This window comes from Phyllopteryx taeniolatus, chromosome 19, assembly GCF_024500385.1.
Source record: "Phyllopteryx taeniolatus isolate TA_2022b chromosome 19, UOR_Ptae_1.2, whole genome shotgun sequence".
Classification (NCBI taxonomy): domain Eukaryota; kingdom Metazoa; phylum Chordata; class Actinopteri; order Syngnathiformes; family Syngnathidae; genus Phyllopteryx; species Phyllopteryx taeniolatus.
In genome coordinates this window covers 12,045,963-12,070,901 of record NC_084520.1, presented here as the reverse complement: position 1 = coordinate 12,070,901, position 24,939 = coordinate 12,045,963, and the positions used below count along the sequence as shown (strand labels likewise).

General features: G+C 39.9%; 2 protein-coding genes across 4 annotated transcripts in view; one reads left to right on the top strand and one right to left on the bottom strand.

Moving 5' to 3' along the window:
- The window catches only part of LOC133469229 (retinol dehydrogenase 13-like), a 50,363-nt gene that overhangs the window by 2,557 nt on the left and 22,867 nt on the right, over positions 1 to 24,939 (bottom strand). The window contains exons 4-9 of one of the 2 annotated variants that reach the window (XM_061756033.1): positions 23,832 to 23,918; positions 15,621 to 15,786; positions 2,856 to 3,062; positions 1,966 to 2,084; positions 921 to 1,076; positions 715 to 819 (exon numbers count right to left, since the gene is read on the bottom strand). In XM_061756033.1, coding sequence (XP_061612017.1) covers positions 715 to 819; positions 921 to 1,076; positions 1,966 to 2,084; positions 2,856 to 2,920 — 445 coding nt within the window. In that variant the 5' untranslated portion in view covers positions 2,921 to 3,062; positions 15,621 to 15,786; positions 23,832 to 23,918. Of the gene's footprint in view, positions 1 to 714; positions 820 to 920; positions 1,077 to 1,965; positions 2,085 to 2,445; positions 2,832 to 2,855; positions 3,063 to 15,620; positions 15,787 to 23,831; positions 23,919 to 24,939 lie in introns of those variants that run through there. The other variant, XM_061756034.1, reaches the window with a different exon arrangement.
- sbk1 (SH3 domain binding kinase 1) lies at positions 6,254 to 24,636 on the top strand. Of its 2 annotated transcripts, XM_061756032.1 has the most exons (4): positions 6,254 to 7,272; positions 17,285 to 17,529; positions 17,608 to 17,810; positions 19,060 to 24,636. In XM_061756032.1, the coding sequence occupies exons 1-4, from the start codon at positions 7,235 to 7,237 to the stop codon at positions 19,879 to 19,881; spliced, it is 1,308 nt and encodes a 435-aa protein (XP_061612016.1). In that variant the 5' UTR covers positions 6,254 to 7,234; the 3' UTR covers positions 19,882 to 24,636. The 2 variants fall into 2 exon arrangements, with proteins under 2 accessions (XP_061612016.1, XP_061612015.1); XM_061756031.1 differs by having other exon boundaries at positions 17,285 to 17,810.

Below are 24,939 nucleotides of genomic sequence, written 5' to 3'. Positions count from 1 at the left end.
GCATTTTCTATAGCGCTAGCCCCTTATTAAGGATGCGGTGAGCTATAGCTTATCCCAGCTGACTTCGGACAAAAGGTGGGGTACACCCTAGAATAGTCGCTAGTCAATGTCAGGGCACATACAAGACAAACAAGCTTTCACACACATTATTTACACAACTTGCTTTTTAATCTATTGAATAAGCATCAGATGCACTGGACTAGTGTAATCCCTTAATCATGAGGTTAGTCATTTTTCACAGACAAAGAATATGAGTGATTGAGAGATTTTTTTTTTTTTTTTAGGGTTGTTGTGCTTTATATTTCATAAATGTTATATACAGTACTTATAACAGGACATAATGTTTCATTGCGTGGGTTTTCTCTAGGTGCGCTTGCTTCCTCCCACATTCACAAAACATGCACACTAGGTTCACTGAAGACTCTCACTTGTCCATAGGTGTGAGTTTGAGTGGGAATGCTTGTTTGTATGTGCCCTGTGATTGGCTGGCGACCAGTCAATTGTTTGTCTTTATGTGCCTGAATGAACTTCAGATCCCTGTTTTTGGAATGTTACAATACCCGGAGAAAACACACACACAAGCTTGGGAAGAACATGTCAATTCCAGATAGGTAGGTCCGAGTTGAGATTCAAACCTGGAATCCTTGACTGTGAGGCAGATGCGCAAACCATGCTGCCCATTATGTCATTTAAATAGGGCAATTGTGCATGTACCTAAATGGTTAACTCCAAATTGCATGTCAAAGCCATCCTCTGTTTTCCAGGCAGGACATTTCATGACCCCCGCATTGTTTATGAGCACATCCACACGCTGCTCCTCTGTAAAGCAATATCATTTTCAAGAAAACATTACTTCTTCAATCAACAGTTACAGAGCTTTGGAGAAAACAAGATTGTGTAACATGTTTTGATAAACTCACTTTTTTTGATCCTCTCGGCGAACTCTCGTATGGATTTCATGGAGGCCAAGTCAAGGTGGCAGGCATAAACATGAGGATTCAGGGTGCTACCCCGGATTTCTTTTGCAGCCGCCTCGCATTTCTCCATGTCTCGACATCCCATAATGATCCGACCCCCTGGGGATTTTTTTCAGATCGAGTACAAGTACTTTTGTACATTTGAGTACTTGCTAATACCACGTCCTGATACTTGATAATGCCATTACTTCTTGCAATTGTGATTAAAACGTGTTTTATTTTAATCAACTAGTTTAAAAACTAACTTTTCTTGAACATGGCATACGTTTTACTCAAATATAACACTTTTTAGAGTAACAATTTGTCATGAATGACATTTTAACATCCAACTGCATGTTTTTCAAAAAGTCTTACCAAACATTTTTAATGTAGCATGTAACAAGGAATTTTAGTTCTAAAATAAAACTGGCAGGACCACTGAAGTGATACATTATCACACCATTGCTTACTTCGTTTAGGACTCCCTTTAAAAAAAAAGTGAGGGGTGGGTCCTGTTTAATGGATTTAGTGTTATGTATTGTCTCGTGTAGATTCTCAGTCATCCAGGTCACAGTAAAGTGTTATTGTATGTATTAGCTCTAGAATTGTCACATTTATCCAATTAACGGGGCTAAAGAAACAGCCGAGGGGAGTTTAAAAAAAACACAAAAAAAACAACGTAATTTTCACTTAGCTTTAGAGTTATCATCCTAGAGTTATCGTATCTTAAAGTATCGCCACACGGCTGACATGAGTCCTACCCGGAAGGTACATTATGCAAGGCTGGTGACGTGGTATCAGTGTCATAGTATCAGAGCATTTTTACGAGTATTAGTACAAACGTACAGTTTCGGCATCCCTAATGTAAAATATTAATATCGACAATTCTGAACATTTTTAGGGGAGCTTCTATTCTAAGTCTTGGTCCCAAACCCCCCGTGAATAGCGAGGATTCACTGTACAGTTAATTTTGTCTTGTCAAAAGGACATCATCCTCATGTTTCCACACCTCTCAGGGCCAGTTCCCGTGCCGTCTCTTTGCCAATGCCCGTGTTGGCCCCTGTTATAATCACCGTCTTCCCATTTAGCTTGGCCTTGCTAGGACACCGACCCCCGGTCACATGGTTCCTGTGAAAAGAATTCAAAAGATTTCAGAAGATTGGAGCCAGACTCATTTGCCACATCAGGAGGCATCAGAAGCAGGCTTTTGTCAGTGTAAGGCATACAACTAACTGAATACTGACTTCAAATGCATATGCAGTATGTTTAAACTTTGGCAGCACGGTGACCGAAAGGGTTAATTCCGAGGTTAGGGCTTTGGATTTCAGTTCCGGCTTGAATGTGTGGAGTTGACACGTTCTCCTCTGGACTTCCTCTCACATTTCAAAAACATGCATGTTGGGTTCATTAAAGGCTATAAATTGTCTAAATTGTTCGTCTATATGGACACTGTGATTGGCTGGTCCAGGGTGCATTTCCCCCCTCTCACCTGAAAGTCAGCTGGGAAGGATAGGTTGCCCTCATGAGGAAAAGTTACAGAAAACTGATGGATCGATGTTTAAAATTGTGAAATTATAAGAGGTCACTGGGAAGCAGCTTTTCCTGTCATTTCTTAGAATACAATTCATTAATGTAAGACAAAAAAATAATAATCATGGACTAAAAATGACATGAATTACTTCGTATTCTCTCCACTAGCATACAGTTGACTGACTTGGATGACTAGGTAGAGAGTCAGACAGATAGACATAAAATAATTATCTCACTAGGTTAAAAAAAAAAAAACGAAATTATGCGTAAACAAGCCACCACAAACACAATAAACATGGAATTATAATGTACAGTACTGTACATGAAGTTATGTAGTCCAGTGGCTGTGGGCATTCAAGAGTTACTCACTTCAGTAAGACAGCACATCCAACAACAGTTCCAAAAAAGGAAACTGGTAACACATACTTGCTCATTTTTCGTCAGTTTATGCTAAATAAAACGTTTAGACGAGCTCTGTTTCCTCAGCACACACAACCACAAGGTTATGGGCGCTTGGCTGTGACGTCACCCCGACAATTGGCGTTGTGGGAAATGTAGTCCAGTTCTCTGACGTCACTGTCAAAACAAGTACAAGCACATTATTTAATAATAAATACTAATACTAATAACAATAATCATAAAACTCATCATTGTTTATTTTAAAAACATTTTCTTTATAAATTCCTCGTTACTGTTGACAGTTACTTTAATGTAACAAATAAGAGCCAAATGCACTGGACTGAAAAGCTTTCTGATGATTATTTACTTTAGTTTCACAGTATTGATCAACTTAGTCATTTACGGATCTGTCTAGGATCTGCATAAATATGCGTATCATCGTTCATTTTCTTGAACCAGTATCAGTATTTCATGTTATTTTCTTGCATTTGATGAGATTACAAGTGTTGTATTTGGCAGCAACCTATGCTTAAAATCGGAACAATGTCTTTCCTCAGTCATATTCATGAGTGGATGGTATTATAAGTCACCGTTGAACACAAGCTAGCAACCAAAAGTTGTAGAAGAAACTTAGAAGCCATTTGAACTTGAGCTTCTGTTGCTCCACTGATGATTATAGGCTAGCGAGGACACAGGAAGCAATTTCAGGACGAAAGATTTGGGAACACGAAAGAAACAAGGCCAGGTGGAAACTTGAGGCGACACATAAAGAGTCGAAAACTAGGCCAGGAGTCTGGTGCGTGGCAAAGAGGAGATGAAAGACAGCAAAGCAGCCTGTTACTGTTACATCTGTTAATAGTTCGAAGGTCTCTTATCCCCCTTGGTGTGCTTGTCAGCGTGGATACTTGACCTTCACTATGATTAATAGCGGCACTGTTCTTGTGTTAGCCCTGATAAAAATAAAATGAAAAAGGCTTGGCCCGTCTAACACGTTGCAGTAGATGCATCTCTTCTGTTCATCTTCTCTGCTGGACCTAAAAATGCCTGAAAGAATAATTTCTTTCACATTTGTATACTCAATCCAATCCTGACTCACATTACTTTTATTTAAATGAGCCCAAAACAAGAAAAACAAAACAAATAAAGGATAGTGATCAAATAGATGCAGAAGAGGGAAATTGAGCAGTTCATTTGCTTTTTATTCATCTCCTGAATGGTATTTTGAAAGAAAAACATGAACAAAATTACATTTAAAATGTTTTATACATGCTGAAGTCACAATTATTTGTAACAAAAACACATTATTAGGTATGCAAAAGTATAGGAGCAGATAGACTAATCTAAAGAGAAGTTAGCATTTTTTTAAGAAACCACCGAGCCTGCGGAAGAACAACCTATCAGAGACAGAATGCGTGAGTAATGGGGTGTCAGTCATTTGCCGTGCAAGCACACGCATAGTCGGTCACCTGCAGACGCCCGCAGCCTTGTGCTGACCTGTTAGCTTAGGCTTCAGGAGCTTTGCAGCAATTATTGTGCCCTATAATGAAACGAGGCTACATTCAAATCTTTCTAGCAGTTTTAAAACTGCACTTTCCCTTTAAATGAGTAAGACTTCATATCAAGCTGCAAAGCCTTTGCTTTTGCACCAAATGCATCAAGCCTGTGTCCACTGACAGCACCAAACTTTGGCAACCAGACTTAAATCTGAAAGAGCATGCATTTTACCTGCTGAAGTGGAGACTTTTCCCCCCTTCCCCCAAACAACTGAAAAAGGCTGTGATGAAAGCCTGGAAAAGCTTCACAGAAGAAAAATGCAAAGGTTTGGTAATATGATGGTGTTTTGTTACAAATATCTATCAGTCTCCCCCAACCTTTATTGCACCAAGGCACACAGCACACCATCAATTAAAAAAAATGTCATATAAAAAATATATATTATATATATATTGCACACGGTGGCCGACTGGTTAGAGCGTCAGCCTCACAGTTCTGAGGTGCGGGGTTCAATCCCCGTCCCCGCCTGTGTGGAGTTTGCATGTTCTCCCCGTGCCTGCGTGGGTTTTCTCCGGGCACTCCGGTTTCCTCCCACATCCCAAAAACATGCATTAATTGGAGACTCTAAATTGCCCGTAGGCATGACTGTGAGTGCGAATGGTTGTTTGTTTCGATGTGCCCTGCGATTGGCTGGCAACCAGTTCAGGGTGTACCCCGCCTCCTGCCCGATGACAGCTGGGATAGGCTCCAGCACGCCCGCGACCCTAGTGAGGAGAAGCGGCTCAGAAAATGGATGGATGGATATTGCACACACACAGAAATGATGATAGTCCCATCTCATTTTACTCACAAATGTACTTCCGGGCCAATTTAGTTGAATGCAAAGGGGCAAAAGGCACTTCCATCACTCTCAGCTTTAGCAGCTAAAATGCATGCTCTCTATTTAAGTCTGGAGATTTACTTATTGAGTAAATACATTTGTGAGTAAAGTGAGGCAAGATCATTATTTTTTTCCGTATATATATTTGTTGTGACATTTTTGTTTGGTGGTGTGCGATTTTCTAAAGGTAAAATACAGCATGTGCCTCGAATCAATAAAGGTTTAGAAACACTGGTCCATCCATTTTTTTCTACCCATGCATCAATCCATCTTTTGGTGATGGTAATGGTTCTCTCAGGTCATTCCTGTCATGTCCAAGCTGTCTCATCAGTTCATCTCAGCAAACAGTGCTGGCAGGAGTGCTGTTGTTCATCATGTACAGTTAAGGGTACATGCCAGTGCCGTGAATTAATTGCCTAATAAGGACAGTTGGCAAAGTCACCGTGTGAAGTGCTCAAGCTGTTGAATTATGCAAGAGTGGAGCAGCTTGTTCCTTTCGAGTGCTCAAATCACTCAAACTACAATAGCAGGAGTTGTAGTGCAGTGATTCTCAGCTTGTGGGTCAGAACCCAAAAAGTGGGTCGCAGACAAAAAAAAAAAAAAAAAAAAAAAATGACACTGGGTCCTTGGTTCACAACAGTACCGACATAAAATATTTGGAGGTTACGAATGGTCAGTAGCGTGCCGTATAGAAAACCGGCTCGCTGGCCTTGTGAAGATGAATTTGAAATCTGATAATGAATTAAATACACAGTCCCATTGTAAGTTCCATCATAAAAAAGTACTATCAAATTGATTAATTAAAAGAAATGTTCATTTAAAATCAGAAATAAATACAATATATATTAGGAACAGTCATCCTTAAATTAATTGTATTGAAATAAAAAATAACATTACATATACAATGTAATAAGTATTAAATCAATTAAAACAATAAGATTTAATAAATACAGTATATTTTAGGAATGTAAAAGTGAGTTGAGACTTAGAGAATAATGTATCGTTGTTCATCTATCTACAGTATGCTAGCAACATATAGTGACAGGCTGAACCAGTAAATGCACTTCTACTAGATGGAGAAGTTACAATTAACCTGTGTATCCACCTGTTGCCCTTCTTACAGCCAACTAATAGCTTCGTATTCAACTACCCAGACCCAGATTTTTCACTATATACATTTGTGAGTAAATTGAGATCATTATTTCAATACTGTTTAAAATGCATGCTCTATAGGGTTTAAATTTTTGAGTACATTGCGGCGTCATTATTTCAGTTTAAATCATTTTGTGACATTTTTGTCTGGTGCCAGTGAGATTTTTCTAATAATAAATGGCTCAATAAAGGTTGGAACACAGCAGTACACTACCAGTGCCGAAAACCACTGTAATAGTGGTTTCAATTTGTGGAAGGCACTAGGACCCTGGGCATGTGAGCAGTGCAGACGGCAAACAATGAAGAGAGCTGAGTAGTGGAGACCAGCACATGAGCAACATCTGAGCCACAAACCATCACCATCACCCTGCACCACATTTCAACCTCGCAGCCCTCTTTCTCATCCCCCGGACACAAGAGCTGAGTGGGAGTGGAACGTACGCTGGATGTGCAGGCTTCTTCTGGCTTCTTTGTGTTTGTGAATGACTGGGACTGAAGTGGGTCATGCAGGACCACTGGAGGAGTGAAAGATGAACAACAAACCTTACCCCGTCCCCCCCAAGCCTTCTTCCAGCAGAGATGATCCAAGCTTGCACACCTCAGCACCCGTCATGATGCGATCACTGCATCCGCCTCCAGCCAAGTAGTCTCAAAGCCTCTCAAGGAACAGGATGAGAGTCAACTGAACGAGAACATCAGCGCTTTTCATCAAGTCAAGCTTTGTGCTTTGAGAAGGAACTGCAGCAGATTCTTAGGATTTTCTTTTTTTACCTGTGTGCTGCAGTGTTCTTGCAGTCTCCAAAGGGACAGTGCTGTCCAAAGAATGCAGGACCATGGAGGAGAGAGACAAGTCCCCAGCAGGTGAGGGCATTGCCTAAATACTCATTATTGTTGTGTAGTTGGATATACAGTATGGTATATTGTGTTTATGAAGCTAATATTGTGCGCAATAATAAGCAGTGAAACCAATTATTCTTTATACCCACCAGGAGACCCATATTATTTGTGTATTTTTCTTCACTTCCTCCCATTTGTTTGAGATTACTTCTGTGGTTGTTCAGTTATCATACCTCTATGCACTTGTGTACAATATACAATATATGACATGGATGGACTAGCGTTCCAAACAGAATCAAGTCAAATAAAGAGCGGAAAGTGGAAATGCTTCTTATGCTTTTGTCACCAACATTGTGTTAGGGAAACAAGGATGGCTCCGTCGTAATCAGTAAAGGTGACAAACCGTTGTAACTGAAACTGTAAGGAAAAAATGTATGCATTTTACTCATCACATCAATCTACAAATCCTCTTCTGTTCTTAAAAACAAAACACATCGACAATGAAAGTGGTTCCCCTTCATAAATTCATAAACACATTACATCTGCTCGTTACTTCAGAGGAAATCCCATGAAATGATTTTTAAACAGGGTTAACAAAAAGTATACAGTTCAGCATTGGATAAAAAGAACTGCACTGTAGAGCTTTTACAACTTTGTGTAAAATCTACTGCTTTTCCACAGCTACCATAGTCTAAAATGGAAGATGATAAGGGAAATATAATAATAATACTCTTAGACTACCATAAAGGAAACACATCATATCACTATTTTTTTTAGTACAGTACATTGTGCAAGAGTGTATAATTTCCTTCAAAGTCTGCAAACATCTGTGTCATTGAAGAAGAGAAACAGGTTTTGCAGCAACCTGCCACCATCTGGGAGGAAACAGCTGTCTAATATAATATCATTATGAGCCTTGCCAATCAATACCCCATGCAGGCTTTCAGTGTACTCTTATAAATGGTTTTATTATGCTCAATTTATGTGTGCTTTCCTTGCACCGTTTTCCAATTAGAGCTGCTTTTTCTGGGCTGTTTAATGCTTGGAGACTGCTCTTTTGTGTCTGCTCAGTGTTGTATACACTTGCACATACATCATGCAATTAAGTCAAATACTTAATAATGAGACGGCGGGGGATGGGGGATTTTATATTATCCTAGTGAATCTCATTATCATTATGTACAGTGCTGTTAGTTTGCCTGGATGTGGAGGGTGAAATCGCTCCTCCATTAGACAAACCCCCAAGCACTCCCCCCCCCCCCCCCCCCCCCCCGCCCCCCAGACCCAATTTCTGCAGCTCTCATATGAAACCCCCCCCTCGTCAACCCCCCGCCATGTATTTGACATCAAAGCATGTGGCACAAAGGAAGGGATGCTCGTCTCTCTCATTGGATTCCCCCATTCACACACACCCGCTCACATCAAACCTCCCTTGTGGAAGTTGAATCTATTAGATTATATCGGTGGGGTCTAGGGGGCGGGGGGGTTGGTACAGTATGTTCCTTTGTCATCTTACTGAAGTAATGTGCCACCACTTAAGGAATTCTACATAATGTCATGGCAATGATGATTTGAGCTTGTTATGAGTGGTGTTTATGGTCAGTTTTTTTTAATTGAGAAAAAGTGGAAATTTTGCAAATGTGATAAATAGTTCCGTAGATGTCCTGAATGAGCTGAACAGTTAATAATCGGTCAAGAAACGTGTAATATAGAGATAAATGTATAAAACGCCTGCATTAATTTGGGAATGTTATTGTGGACAAAGTGGAAGATTGGAAAATGTGGGAATTTGCTGCGCATCAGTTGAAAAATGTGGAAGAAGGAGATGATTGAAGTAGAATGTCACAATTTAAGTATTTCTGCATGACATAATTGCAATGATGATGTGAGCTGATTATGATTGGTGTTTATAGTCAGATGTGCTGCAGTCTAATTGCAGCCACTAATGAATGTGGATTAGATCTGTTATCAGTGGTTGGGTTTAATTACTCTCCTGGTTGGGTCCCATTTGCAGTCAACCTATGACATTTGACAACAGCCTCACTTCATACTTGGCTCATTTATTGGATCAATGTAACCTTGGTTTTCCGCATTTCTGGATCTTTGGCAATCCCAGCAGGACGCCAACACAGCCGCCTTTCAACAAGGTCGCTCTGTGGGGGGTTTGGAGAGAAGGGATGATTGGAAGCACAGAGAGGTGAGACAAGTCAAGGAAAGGATACACTCAAATATGTAGGTCCTGCAGACATCAGCGGGAGGTTTTGACAATATTTCGTGTGCTACTTAACAAAGTGATTTGTGTATTTTTTTAAATGTATTTGTTTGCTTGAGAGGAGACCTAGGCTTTCACTCACAGACAAAGTGCACACTCGTGCTCAGTGGTGGGAACTAACCAAGTACAAATACTTCATTACTATACTGAAGTCGATTTTTTTATCTACTTGTGCTTTACATGAAAGTTTTTTTCGGATGACTTTTTACTTTTACTCCCTGCATTTGCTCAAAAATTCTCCGTCTAAAAAAAAAAAAAAAAAAAACACATACATGTAAGGTGTATTTTGTTGTTGTTGTTTTTATTAGCTAATTTAGCCTATTTTTGTTAGTCAGTCCAAACATTCGTAAAACCTTAGTTTTTTTTTTAATTGACAAAACAGGGAAACTATGTTGTGCGCTGTTTGGATTTTTCACACTTTTTGCATACTTGACAATTTTTCATCATTCAAATTTGGCAGAGCTGTTAACAACACTCTTCTTTGTGGTGTTTGAAATTCAGAAGACATATTTTCATCTAACAGGGACTTTAAGTACAGTGTGTGGGTTCTTTTGCCACCTCTGCTAATGCTGTTAAACATTAGATCCTTCATTCCCAGTGCAGTGCGAGTCAGACCATTTTGGAAGCTGTAATTTGTAGAGCAACTCAAGTGAAGGTGTGTTTCCCCATAGTTAACTGGAACTCATTCAAATGGGGAACAGGAGACAAGGCAATTCATGAGCTCAGTCATCCCCAATGATGACTCATCGCACCAAAAACAAGTTGTCCATTAGTGTAAAGAGGAAGACTGAGGCGAAATCTATTTACTTCTTTTTTTCCCTGAGTCTCTTGTTTGTTTTCAGGAATAAACAAGAAGGACAATGACTGCACTATAAAATCGGTAAACAGTGTAAAGCTGCTGACTCTGATCCCTTGACCCACTTTAGATACACTGATGTTTTTTGCTGAATATTCAAATACACTTGTTTTACATGAAAGGGTGCCGCATCATCGTTAATACCCTCATTTTAATATCTTCAACATCTAAAATGTAATGTATGCTCTATTTTTTTTATTCAAAGGTTTGTCAAGGCAGTTATTGCTATACCAAGTTTAGTGGAAGTAATTGCACTCTTACAGTTTACCATGTATAGCTGAACCAAAATATTAGAAACACCTGTCAGCATCACAGTGCAGTCCTACACCACGGCATTACTGCAGCAATCGCATGTGCATGCTGAAAAGCTGATGCTGAACTAAGGTTTTGTGGAATTGTTGAAATGTAGAACGTGAGAATTGAATTTGGATCAATTGAGAAATGTGAAAGGAGAAGACACATACAGTATGCAAGATTTCAGCGTTTATTTGTTAATTTTGGAATGGAAAAGTGTGGAATACCAAAAAATGTGATACATAATTCCGCATATGTACTGAATTTGCGAAACATTTTGAAGTTGGAATGGTTTGAATCTGTTGGTTAGAACTGAATAATTGGACAAAAAAGGCTGTTTGTGTAAAAAACAGAATCCCATATGACGATGTCCTTATTTTCCGCACTAAACTTTTCAGGAATAAAGACTACTTGCTTTCAAATAGAGTTATTATGAGATTTGTTTTCACGTGTTTATTAGGGATGTTGTGGGATAAAGAATTTGTCGAGAGGATCAAAACATGCCTCACGTATAACAAGTCCGTGAGCTGCTTTAAACTGCTTAGAGATTATTTTGAATGAGTGGGACTGGATTTAATAACCCACAGACGGCAAACTGTGCCTGGAGCTCATCTGTATGTGGTGCGGCTGCGGCATCTTTAGCCACCTGAGAGGACACGAAGTGAGCAGTAATGGAAAAAAAAAATACACTAAGTGTGAACTGGGGTTGATTAAGACAACATTCCAAGTGATACAGCATTAAGTGGGACAGTGAATATTATCTAGCACCAATAAAAGGAACAAAAATAAACCACTACATTTATGCATTTACTACAAAAGTGTCATCTGCTCAAATATTTTTTTGTTTAAAAAAAAAAACTTCAACTGCACATTTGTAGAGCAAGAACAACAATAAAGTGCAATAACAAATGAAATCACTTAGCTCTCTGAGAATCCCTTAAAATGTACAAAACAGAGTAAAGTGGTGCCTTGAGATATGAGTGACGTGACTGACCTGTTTTTCGAGGTACGTGCCATCATTCGGCAGTTTTCTTGATGGTATGATGCCAGTTAATTCAACTGATGTCACTTCACAACAAGCAGAAGTTTCACAAATAGTGAACACCTTCAAAACAAGGCTTCAAGGTGTTTATTACCACTCCCCGTTAAAGTTTACTGTCAAACTAAATATAAAATAAAAGACAACTACACATTGTGCAATAAAAAACACCACATAGTTTCGCTTTGGAGAAGTTCCTTTGGCTTAATGCTAAGAAACAATGCAAACGCTATAGCTGGGCTAACAAATAGCATCGCTGTCACAGTGTTATATAGGCATATATTCTTTATTCTCTTCGAAGAATGACTAATATTACTGCGGTTTGCTGAGGACCGGCTATTTGTATATCTGCATGTTTGTAATATACTGCCCCCAGGTGGCCATGGTGCACACAGCAGAAGGAGCAGCACATTGGCCATTGATATTAGCCATTACATTCTATTTAATTATGTCAAGACTGTATGTTTTTATAAAGTATTATTTTAAAGAGTGCAATTATTCTTAACATGGTTCAATGTTTTTTGTTGTGTTTTTTTTTGTGGGGAGGCTGGAACGGATCAATAGCATTTCTATTTCTTTCAATGGGGAAAGGTGATTTGAGATACAAGTGCTTGGCGTTACGAGTGTGGTCAGGGAATGAATTAAACTCATATCTCAAGGCACCACTGTATCAAATAGAATACACAAAAAAATGTCAATACTTATAATGATGTAACTGAACAGAGGGATCTAAAACACGGTGGCAATAAAGCTTCGAAAACAATTGTTAAATTGAATAATTAGGTCATCAAAAGCTTTAGTAAAAAAATAAAATAAAATAAATAAATCTAAATTAACTACTTGAATCCAATTAGGCCCTAAACAGGTGCTTAGTTGGCTTCTGATTTGGGCCGACACTGATCACAGCTGCTCGTGGAAGACAAGGGCCCCATTCTATGTAGCATGGCATCACACACGGTCACACTCCGGACCCTCTGAGTCTCCCAAATAATCACATCATCCTGCCAGAAAAGCACATAACTTCCCTCAAGTACCTTCCGGGCACAATACTGCGGTTTGTGGATCACACCTACGACGTCATCACAGCTGCGCACGTCGCATATCGGCACTGTTAATCCAGTTTTAGAAAGGAAGGGGGGGGGCTGGCTGGGTTTTTGTCTTGGTGGGAAACTAAGTACTGTAATGTGATTATATGCTATGCTGGAGTGAATGTTCTGGAGAGAGTAAACAAGTACAGTGAACCCTCAGTATTCATGGGTTAGGAACCAAGATCTGCTGCGAATAGCAAAAGTGCACCGGCTCATTGAAGAGAAAAACATGCACAGGGCTCCCACTAATTACCATAATTACATTCAGCCTAATGGTTTGAATCATTTGTTGTTAAAGTGGTGCCTTGAGATGCGAATTTAATTTGTTCCGTGAGCACACTTGTAACTCAAGATACTCATGTCTTAAATCCTCTTTCCTCATTGAAATGAATGGAAATTCCATTTATCTGATCCAGGCTCCCCCAGCCCCCAAAAACATTTTGTGTTTGTTTTTAATTCGGAAAAAAAATTAAAATGCCTCTAAAATAATGTACTTTATAAAAACAGAGTAATAAGATAATTATATAGAATGTAAAGAATTAAACAGTTCAATTGTACTGCTCTAGCTGGTGTGCCCGCTTTGGCCACCAGGAGGCAGTATAATCCATTCATGCAGGCACAAACGAAGAAGAAAAGGATTTCTTCTTTTACTACTACTGTGTGTGAGTCAGTCAGATGCTGTTTTACTCATTTTTTGGAGAGGATAAAAATATATGGTTGTCAATATTGTTATATTATCTGTGTTTGTATTCAAATATGCGCTGCTTAAAATCTTTTTAAAACCGCGACTATCGAGCCCAACCGTTAGCTTGACGAAGGCGTTTCGCAATGTTCGCTCGCATTAAACTCAGCGGATTTTCCTAAGGCAAAAAGCTATGTGGTGGTTTGAAGTACACATGTAATTCTCTTTGTTTTATGTTTAGTTTGACAGTAAACTTCAACGGGGAGTGGCATTAAACAGCTTCTGCTGTCCTAAAAACAAAAATCCACGACTGATATCATCAATTAGTCGACATTATAGTCAACTGAAAAAAAAAAAACTGTAGTTGTTCAACCTCTAGTGTATATACATATACATATACATATACATATACAGTACTGTATGTATAACCATGAAGAGCTCGTACAAGAAGTTTTCTAAGAAGCTTCATATCTTGTGGGCAGAGCTCGATAAATATAGCTGCAGGGCGAGTGCGGCAGGATGTGACAATTTGCAAAGCTTGTTCTTGGCTTCTCCGTCTTCCAGTGCAGGAAGAAAATAAACATTGCCGCAGAAAATAGAAAGCGCGCCCTGTGTATTCCATACGTGCTCGTATCTCCACTGATCACGTGTCTTGATTTGAGCCTGGAGATAATTATGTAAGACACTGTGAATCCTGTTGCCTACTCATGCCGGCTGTGCCCACTCGACAGTGTGTTGTCTTCAGGGAGTCCGAAAAGACCTTACCGTGTTCCATGTAGACCACTCTTGGGCATGGTTTTATGGTTAAATATTTAAACAGGACAGACGGGAAGCTCAGTCTTGCAAACGTAATACAGTGCTAACATATCATGCGAAACGCATGCAGTTACGGTTATTATACTGTAAAGCTTCAAATAATTTGTACGTAAATACACACGGAACGGCAATCCATAAAACAGAACATACAACGAGGTATATATTTTCTCTGCCCTGTGGGAACAACAGCTATTACTGCAGTTTAGTTTGGGGACCTTCTCCGCCTCTTGTTCTTGGTCTTAATTACGCTGTGCATATTCCAGTACAGCTCCCCAAGCATGTAGCAGTACAACATGGTACTACATCGAAGGCTCGCAACTCTAAATTCAGACTTGCCTGTATACTGTAAAAAACCAGCAAAAATGATCACTGAAAAATCTGTGATATAGCGGGCACGTGAAATATCGATAGTTTAAACCCTAAATATACTGTACCCCAAATTATGATGCTAAAACACTTAAAAGGTTGAGGTTGTCAAGCAGCAAATCTCTCAGCTATTGTTTTGTTATATGTGAGTTATTTTAGGATAAATGCATGTCACTATTGTAATCAAAAGTATTGTCTGAGCCTCATCTTTGTAACAGGAGATTCATTTTGACAGCAAATGCTCGCAAATAATCACCTACTTACCTGTTCAGAATTTTTCCGTCAAACACAATTAAAGGTATTCGCTGAAAGAAATTCACGCTTTTATGTGGATTTTGCCAAAAATATTTTAATTATTTTATGTTGTTTTCACGTGTCCACTGATTAAGCATTAGCAAAACTGCTTTTGAAGACTTGAACATTTTTTTAAAATGTGCCGGAAATGCGAGGATGCTGGCGTGTATGCCATTACTATTATCATTAGTATTAGTAGTATTATGCTGGGAAATTTAGGCAGCTCCAAATGGAGAAAAAAAAAATTAACCAAACCTCTCACTTTTGCTCTGAGGAGAGGTAGTGTAAATGCGAAAGGAAAAACAAGCTTATCTGTTGGCTTTGACTGTCGAGTGAAACAGGCCGTCAACAAAATTGCTCCTAGTGATTTTATATCTATTAGTGTGTGTGTGTAGTGTGTGCGTGTGCTGCACATGATTGGAGGGATGATTACGCTGGATTTTTTTCCCCCCATTTAAACTGATGCATCCTTTTCCCAGTTTACTGTTACACCCAAACCAAACCTCACTCGATTTTAATGAGCGGCCAGTGCGTATTACACTTGTAGAACTAAACCCAAATGTGCTGTAAAAGCAACAGGTGATGATGTTTTGTTTCCCAGAACGCACGTGGCATATTTTACCGGAATCCACCTCGAAACCGTTTCCATTCGTTGGCTCTTTTACCTGCTCCTATTGATTTTCCCATCAGCGTGTGCCAGTAAGTGCTGTGAGACCAGTCATTCTCGTGGCTGCATCGGAAAGCTCCACGGAGTGATGTGCAATGCATGGACTCAGGGCTCTTCCCTTTGCGCATACTCTTCTCAGAAATGAATTCTATGGTAATGACAGTCTGTAAAAAAAAAAAAAAAAAAAATGATTTAGTCCTCCTTTGGGTCATATAATGAAAACAAGATCATATAGAGAAGTGCAAACAAATACTTGAGAACAATTAGCAGCAGCCTATTATCCAGCAAGAAGTTTTATTAGGTGACTTAAGTGGGTGGTCAGCATGGAAAATGAAAAGCAATGAATTCCTCCCAGCAAGAAAAACAATGATGCAAAATTATTATTATTAATGTTTTTTTTAATTTTAATAAATAACCTTCATGTTGCACTTAGAAAAGATATAGCAATAATAAAAACTATAAAATAATTATAAAAACAGTCATCATGCATCATATCTAAATAAAACAGTAAAAACTACAGCCAAAAGATAAATGTGAGCTTTAAGAAAGAATAAATTGTCTACTATGATGTCACAAAAGGTTTCAAACAATTTACTAGATAAGGATTTGGGTTTTGAAGGCCAAGCAGAGGAATTTTCATTTGGAAAAATGGGCTTGTACATTCTGAAGTGAAAAAAAATTCTATTAAAGTGAAATGAAAAAGTGAGGATAAGCGGTTTAGAAAATGGATAAATGGATGAAAAAAAATGTTGCAAAAACGGTTTAATTCTTTGCATTTTATTTAATTGTGTTATTATTGTATAGTGCTATTTTACTTGTTGAAAAACCGTTACCAAAAAAAAAAAAAGGTAGTTTTGGGGGGGGTGGGGGGGGGCTGGAATGGATTCATGTGCTTCCATTCATTTCAATGGGGATAGTTGATTTGAGATATGACTGATTTGATTTATGAGGGTGGTCATGGAACAAATTCAACTTGTAAGTCAAAGTACTGATGTCAGGAAAATCGCTGAAAAGCGAGTTGGCAGGACCAGAAGCAGGCAACATGTCAAATCAAAGTCTTAACAGGAAAATGAATTTATCCCACAAAGGCAGCCTTCCTGAGCATCTCCTCAGAGAGACTGTCTTACAATGAGCAAAGCATGGGCTTATATGTGGAAATTTGTGACAACCCCCTTTCTGATTGGTCAATCTTGGATAGGCTGATTTAAGATCGTGTCATAGAACTGATCGTATTCGGTGAAACTTATGGTACTTCCTTAAAACACATTCACTGCCATTGACGGCTTTAGAAGTCAAATATTCATGTTAACTGGGAAGGCTGGCAGTGAATGAGATGGTGTCCTGAGTATGGACTAATGCCTAGCGATGTGTTGGGCACTTGCTGTTGTCGGTGTCCTCTAAGTGACTCTTTAATGTCTATTTTTTCTTTTTCAATGGTGTCAACACTCCCCTTGGTCCAACACTCCTTGAGCTTCAACTGGAGTTCATCTGATTATCTTAGAATCCAGGATACTCATATTTTAAAAAAAACACACACATTTATGTATTCAAACATTTCTATAAAAGACAAAAGACTGATAAAAGGATAAAGACAAAAGATACCACACTGCCACTGTAAGTTCACAATGACTCTGAGCAACGTTTTCCTTTCTTTTCCATTAGTCTGCCGCATAGCGTCAAGGCCAGCCTGTCCCTTTCTCCAACGGGGCCAGGACGGGTGGGCAGCGGCGGGGGCTCTCCCACATCCAAAATGGCCCCCGGTGAAGTCGGGGTGCCTGTGGAGGACATGCAAGCCCTGGCCATCACCTCGCTTTCTGCTGCAGATGTAGCCAAACAATTTGAGCAGATTCGAGAGCTGGGGAAAGGCACATATGGAAAAGTGGACCTGGTGGCGCACAGAAGCCAAGGTGAGTCCATCCAACACTCACTTTTTGTGCGGTCTATGAACACATTTTATTGTGTTCATTTCTGTCTGATGTTTTCAGGCACTAAAATGGCGCTGAAATTTGTTACTAAAAACAAGACCAAGCTCAAGAGTTTCCTGCGGGAGTACAGTCTTACAGGTTCCCTTAGCTCCAGCCCGTTCATCATCAAAGTCTTGGACGTGCTCTTTGAGACGGAGGACTGCTACGTATTTGGACAAGAATACGCTCCCGCCGGGGACCTTTTCGACATCATTCCCCCACAGGTAGCGCCATCATGCTTGTCTCCACCAATCATCGTCTTCACGCCGACACAGCTGCTCCAATCACATTCAGACGGTGCACTTTTAACAAGCTCTCCTGGGGCTGGAGGCTTTTCTCAGTTCTATCACTATGAGAGCAGCTCTGAATTTGCTTTAGAACTTTTTCGCTTGGCTTTCTAATTAAAATTGCGATTGCAGACGAACACAAGCCTAGAAACGTTTACTTCACTTTTTCTTATTGGAGAAAATCAGTGTTCCCCCTGAACTTTCATTTATTTTCTGCTTTTAACAATACAGTGAAAAACATTATTTGGACAAAAGTATTGAGACTCCTGAACTGGAATCTTCTTACACTGTGTTTCATTTTCTAATCTACACCAAACTATAGCCCCTACATCTGGCCCACCAAGTATTTACATCATCAAGAGTCCTGTAATATTTGCTGCATTAACTGAAAGGTCACCTCCTTCCCAAAGAGAAAAAAGTCAGTTAATTCAAATGTATTTATTCAATTTGTACTCTATTTCTTATCCATTTATTTAATGCATTCATTTCTTAATTGATTTTGAACAATTTTACATATATTGCTAAAAAAAATATATTTTATAAATTGGTCACCAAGATATGTCATCAATTTTAAATTGTTTAAAAAACAATACATTTAAAATGAGCATGAATTAATGTCTTATTAAAACAAAATATTTTACTTGTAGCATTATTTAGATTTTTTTCCTAAAATCGGTTAATTAAAAAAAAGTAATCAATTTATTTAATTAAATGTAATATAAATAAAGTGTACAATATACATAATATAACGATCATGAATAAAGGAAAATGGAAAAAAAATCTACATCGACACTAATTAATCACACAATTTTCTGTGATTAATTAATATTAATTGAGGTTAATTTACTAATCAATGAATCTCAATTAATAATTTTTTTTTACTTAAGGCCAAAGCTTCTAACATATATTTGAGTAAAATCAAGGGCTTTATGTAAAATTAACACAGACTATTTTAATACCTCTTTGAAAACAATTTCTGTGAAATGTTCAACAAAACCCTCATCATTGACTCATCTTAAATATGTCAAATTAAAATATGACCGTTAAGAACTTTATTTTTAAAATGAATAATTTTACATACACATTTTTTTAACCTAATCTACAAATGACCTGGCCCATTTCTCCATTATAAAACTCAAATTCCATCATAACATACTACATCTGCTCATCTTTGTCTTCCTCTCAGATGGGCCTGCCAGAAGAAATGGTCAAACGCTGCATGCAACAACTTGGCCTGGCCCTGGATTTCATGCACAGCAAAAACTTGGTGCACCGGGACGTCAAGCCAGAAAACGTACTGCTGTTCGACCGCGAGTGTCGCCGCATCAAGCTGGCGGACTTCGGCATGACCCGGCGGGTGGGCTGCCGCGTGAAAAGGGTGAGCGGAACCATCCCCTACACGGCTCCGGAGGTGTGCCGGGCCAGCCGCACCGAGGGCTTCCTGGTCACCACCAGTCTAGACGTGTGGGCTTTTGGAGTTCTGGTCTTCTGCATGCTCACAGGTAACTTCCCCTGGGAGGCCGCATTGCTAACCGACGCCTTCTATGAGGAGTTTCGACGCTGGCAGAAAGCTGGATGTCCCGTGGGAACATATCCGTCTCAGTGGCGCCGATTCACTGACGACGCCCTGCGAATGTTCCAAAGGCTCCTGGCCGCAGAGCCGGAAAAACGTTGCGGGGTCAAGGACGTCTTCTGCTTTGTCAAATACGACCTGGTGAGTGAGCTCAGGCGCAGAGCGTCCTACCGCGCCAAGAGAGGCGAACGTTCCAGCTCGGGGGTGTGCACTGGCAACTGCACTTCATCCTCATCCACTTCTTCCTCCTCACGCACCTCCCACAGACATCCAGAGCCTTCCACGCCTCCTGGAACCTCCTGCCTTCGCCCAGCTCCCCTCAAACGGAGTGTCCTCTCTGACCCCAGAGAGGAGGCTGGACAGCAGCAGCCTCCAGGACGGGACAAGAACAAAAGCCAGATGGTGATAGCCACTGCCATTGAAATCTGTGTATAACTAGCTGACTTTTCACTGTCATAGCAAAGTGCTCTCTATATTCAAAGTCCATCTTAAGGGAGTTTAAGAGAAAATCTCAGATCACACTGGAAATAAACTTCATCCATCAGCAGCCTGGACCTGGCTAAAAGGCCTTTTAGGTTTGGGATTCATGGCCAAAGACGGCTGAGAAAGCGTCTTACCACGCCAAGAGAGGCGAACGGTCCAGCTCGGGGGTGTGCACTGGCAACTGCACTTCATCTTCATACACGTCTTCTTTCTGATGCACCACCCACAGACAACCAGAGCATTCCACGCCTACTGGAACCTCCTGCTCTTGTCCAGATCGCCTCTAATAGAGCTTCAGCTCTGATCCCAGAGAGGAGGCAGGATAGAAACACTCTCCAGGACTGGACAAGAACAAAAGCCAGATGGTGATGGCCACTAACACTGAAATCTTTGTGTGAGCACACTTCCATTCATCTGTTTTCTATATAAGGCATAATCTGTTCAGGGTCAGTCAAGGAGCTGGAGCCTGTCTAAGATGACTCCAGCCAAAAGACGGACTACATCACACGACTGGTCGCCAGTCAGTCGAAGGGCACATATAGAGACAGACAACCATTCATACACACATTTACACAGTCCCTGAACTGTACCCACGTTCACTGCCTCGAAGTCAGGGAACTGTACCACTACATCTTCAGTGACACATGCGCAGACTTGGGGTAACAAGATGGCTTTTCACAGTCACAGCAAAGTGCTCGCCATCTCCAAACTCCATCTTAAAAGGCAGTTTAACAGAAAAGCTCAAGATCACACTGAAATTCGTCAGTAGCATGGACCCAGGACCGGGATTCATGGCCAAAGACGGCAGCACGGGGGGGGGTGCACTTCTTCTCCCTGGCGTACATACCACAGACGCCCTCCTGCCTTTGCCCCTGAAATGTACCATCCTTTCTAACCCCAAAGAGGAGCTGGAGAGCACCAGTCTCCAAGACGGGAACAAGAACAAAAGCCAGATGGTGATGGCGAGCGTTATGACCAGAGATCTTCTGCAGACTTTGGCAGCACACGCCAAACACTGTGGTGGTGTGCTAATGATCACATAGTAAGACACTACACAGAAATTACTTCCACATCATTTGTTCACTTTATAGCAGAGGTTCCAAATCCTTTTGGGTCAGGGATCCCCCTCAGTATCCTAACGCCAACCAATTAAACATAACTACCACGTGTGAATGATATGATTGGGGACACCAGTTTCAGAACCACTGCTTTTAAGTATCTCATATCACTTCAGAGGCTTCAGATGACTCAGAGGCCACTGAACGTTTGACTTCCTCGTCCAGTGCATTACCACACTTAAGATCAAATAAAATAGACATCTACGTAGCAGTTTGTGCGGGACACGTTATCTTGTGTCTCACAGATGTGCATCACCTCAGGACACTTGAGTGGATCACTTCCCATTTTATTAGTAATCCATTCCGGTAAATCTATTGTCTGCGACTGTTGGACTGCTGAGCTCCATTTACAGGAACATTTTATGAGCGCAGAGGTGTGAACAATAAGGAGCGAACGTGTTTTAATATTTTGTTTTTTCCTTTTCTACTTGTGTGTGTGTGTGTTTGTATGTGTGAGCTCCCAACACGAAAGCACAATATGTTTCTAAAAGGAAGAGGAATCTCACTCCATATTGTAGATGCATTTGGTATTTTAAAAAGTGCTCTGTAATATCAGGTAGTTCAACTATGTAGCTGTACTCATTTTCTAAATCAGGGGATTTGGTCACTGTCAGGTCAACGCGTTGTATGTAGCAACTAAATAGGACGGAATGTACAGTTCAATGCATCACGAGAGATACTGTTTACTGTTTAACACAGTAGCTGCTACTTTTTCTTGTTTGAGTATTTTATCGGATTTGAATTACTGGCCACGGTGTGACTCAGTGTTGGGTTTGTAGAAACTGAACGCTTTGTTTCCACTTACAGTTGATTTCATTTTGCAAACTGGCGGGGGTTTACTCTATGTATATGTAACTTGAGATTTAGGTCTAAATTGGTTGAAACACCACTATCATGTTAATCTATCAGTTCTTAATCTGTGGTGCGTTCTTTTGATGAAACGTTTTATAGTGATGTTCACAGAAAAAATGTACGATTGAGGGTGATTTGCGAATCGGCTGTTACGATATTGCTTGGTAGCAACTTGGCTCAATCCTACATTTTCCTTATGTGCCGACTGTCAACAGAGTCTTTATTCGGCCTGTTATGGGGATGGATTTAGGTTGACACAACCAATGCCTCGGCAAGGCGTCATTAAAAAGTGTGCTAATATCTTACTGTATATCAAAGACGCACAGCTCATTACATAAACAGCTAGTGTACATACATAGAGTATTCACAGTCCTTTACTTTATTTCCACATTATTATTTTTTTTTAAGTTTGAATACATTATTTTCTGTGTGAAATTTGGAGGGCGGAAAATATCCCATTTGGAATAAGGCTGTAACATAACAAAATGAAAACAAGCGCGTTGGATACTTTCCGTATGCACTGTACGCGGCCTTCAAATGAACCCCCGGCCATCCCCCCCTGAGCAGATCCCAGGTGTTTGTTATATGGAGAAGTGTCCTCTGTGTCAGCTACTGTTGTTCCACGAGCTGATCAATCATCAGCTAACAAACAGTCGCGTCTAATTACAAGAAAAAGTGTGTGAATGCTTCAGCGTGCGCTCGTGGCCACGCGAGTTCTTGTTTTTATCTGTTCGTAGACCTGCTCATGATTGTGTCGGTGTTGTTTTCATCACAATCCCCCCCCCCCCCCCCCACCCCCAAGTTTTCACGCTGACGGCCCATCAGCTCTGTTGCTATAGCGACAGTGCCACATTGCTGCTGTTGTTGGGCTTCTGTCCTCCTCAAGTCTAATTGAGCCCAAATTAAACAACTTCACAGTCACACACAGCCGTTGGGAACAATTGTTCGGTTTCTTTCAATGGACAAGATTGGCAGAGATAAAGGTAAAATAGCATAGGGTGAACACAGTCTCATTATCCACAATTTAAAACATTTATTACAAAAGTAACTGATGAGATACAATGGTCCCCTGTATATTTGCTCCCATGATACATTGCGGCAATATGAGATGGCTTTAACAGAACCTATTTCATCAGAAGGGTGCTTGAAATACACGAATGCAATGTGATGAAAAAAAACTTTTATAACCACGGAGTACATGGAACAAATCTGATTAAAATATCCCATCAATTGCTTTTGTAATAAATGTGAATTGTAACGAGACGAGGTACAACCTGCAATAACGTAGGGCTAATTGTGGTGATAAGCTGTAAAATTTAAATACTGTAAATCTTCAAAATGTGGCCTCCATTCTAATAGATGAATGTGAGTCATCCACACCTCCACTCAATTAGATGCCCCCCCCCCCCCCCCCCCCTCAGGAAAAAAAATAAAAAAACTGTTGGTGCCTCTAGGTAGCTGCAATAACCTTTCCTATTGCCAAGTTAATTTCCCCCAAGCAGTAAAGTTCGCTTGGGTGCACTACATGCAGATTTTGTTGGCGAATGTGTAGGCAGGACGTTGATAGCTGCATGAGCTCCAGAAATAGCGTGACAAATAAAGGCCTCCTCTCAAATAGAAGCCTCCTTGTTTTGCTTGTGCGTTGTACTGTTGAGGAATTACACACTCCTGGAAATGAACACCTGCTACACTGCGCAGTTGAGAAAATAGAGATATTGGTAAATAATTTGTAAAAATAACATACCCACATAAGGACTTGACCAAGAGTATAGTAGTACAAAAATTAATGAAATTGACGAAATTTGGACATAGGGGGTTTCGGTCCGATGTCAGCGATATATATTTGATTAGTGTCGGTTACGTGACAGTAATTGCAACATGTTACAAATGCCGTCGTCACAACATGCAGGAGACAAACCAATAGAGGCTCACCTTGACCTTCCAATTCTGATGCTTGACAGCAGGATGAGCGAGACGGTTGCAATTAGCCTAGATGTCCATGTTGTCGAATGAGCTTCTCTGCATTGTAGAAAAAGGTCAGGATTAGATAGACGGTAGGTGGTGCGCACATGTAACAGATTTAAAAAAAAATAAAAATAAAAACCGTAAAAAAAACTTAACCTGCATAACAGTCATTGTGAGCCAACATGACTCAGTATGATGCCACATGACTGTTACATTATTCACAAAGCAATGCATGACGTCTTACGTGAGCATCATTGTTCTACTTTTCTTGCTGCAAATGGACTGTTAACAACCATTGTCAAGTTCATTGACAAAGGTTGACATATCTGAGTGATAAGCCTTCCACTTGATCCAAGAAGTCAGTGTTTCCCAAACTTGATTGAGTCAACGCATATATTTTACTTCGGAAAAATCACCACCAAACAAAAATGTCACAATAGGTATACTGATGGACACACAGGTTAATTATATCTTCTGCCATCTAGTGGAAGAGTATTTAATTGTTCTCCCTGTCACTACATGTCAGGTGCATAGACAAACAAAGATACATTATTTATAGTAACAAACAATTTTCAGCCCAATTAAGTGCAATTTTCTACAGCACACATGATAATTTCTCATGGCACATAATGGTTGGGAATCATTGCAATAAGCAAAACCAATTTTATGCCACCAAGAGTTGTTGTAGAATCTTGTAAATACTCTGTGTCTTTAATATAAACAAGAAAGATGTTAATATATGTTGAAATAAAATACAATTATGCGCCACTTATTATGACTCCTGGAGTGTTTTGGTGTTTGCTCATCTCATCGGCAAATGGTTTAGCTTTGTTCACTCTCCACACGCTGCCCTGCTTTTAGATCAGGAGTGGATTAAGTATTCTTTAATCCGGCCCTACAGTCATTGTTATATTGTAACATTATATTGTAATAGTACTTTTAGTATTAATATTGTCATATTTGTGGCATTAAATTAGCTGTTTTTCCTAAAGTGGCTTAATTACAATGTATTTATCAATGTTTTATTTATTTTACTCATTTATCTCATTCAATAATTTGGTAATTGATTTATTGG

What these genes read in the sequence shown, in the direction of transcription:
- sbk1 (XM_061756031.1), top strand. Translation starts at nt 7,235, where the DNA reads ATGCAGGACCATGGAGGAGAGAGACAAGTCCCCAGCAG. An exon ending in GAGAGACAAGTCCCCAGCAG is followed by an intron (nt 7,273 to 17,284) that starts GTGAGGGCATTG and finishes CTTTTCCATTAG; the next exon opens with TCTGCCGCATAGCGTCAAGG. An exon ending in TCGACATCATTCCCCCACAG is followed by an intron (nt 17,811 to 19,059) that starts GTAGCGCCATCA and finishes TCTTCCTCTCAG; the next exon opens with ATGGGCCTGCCAGAAGAAAT.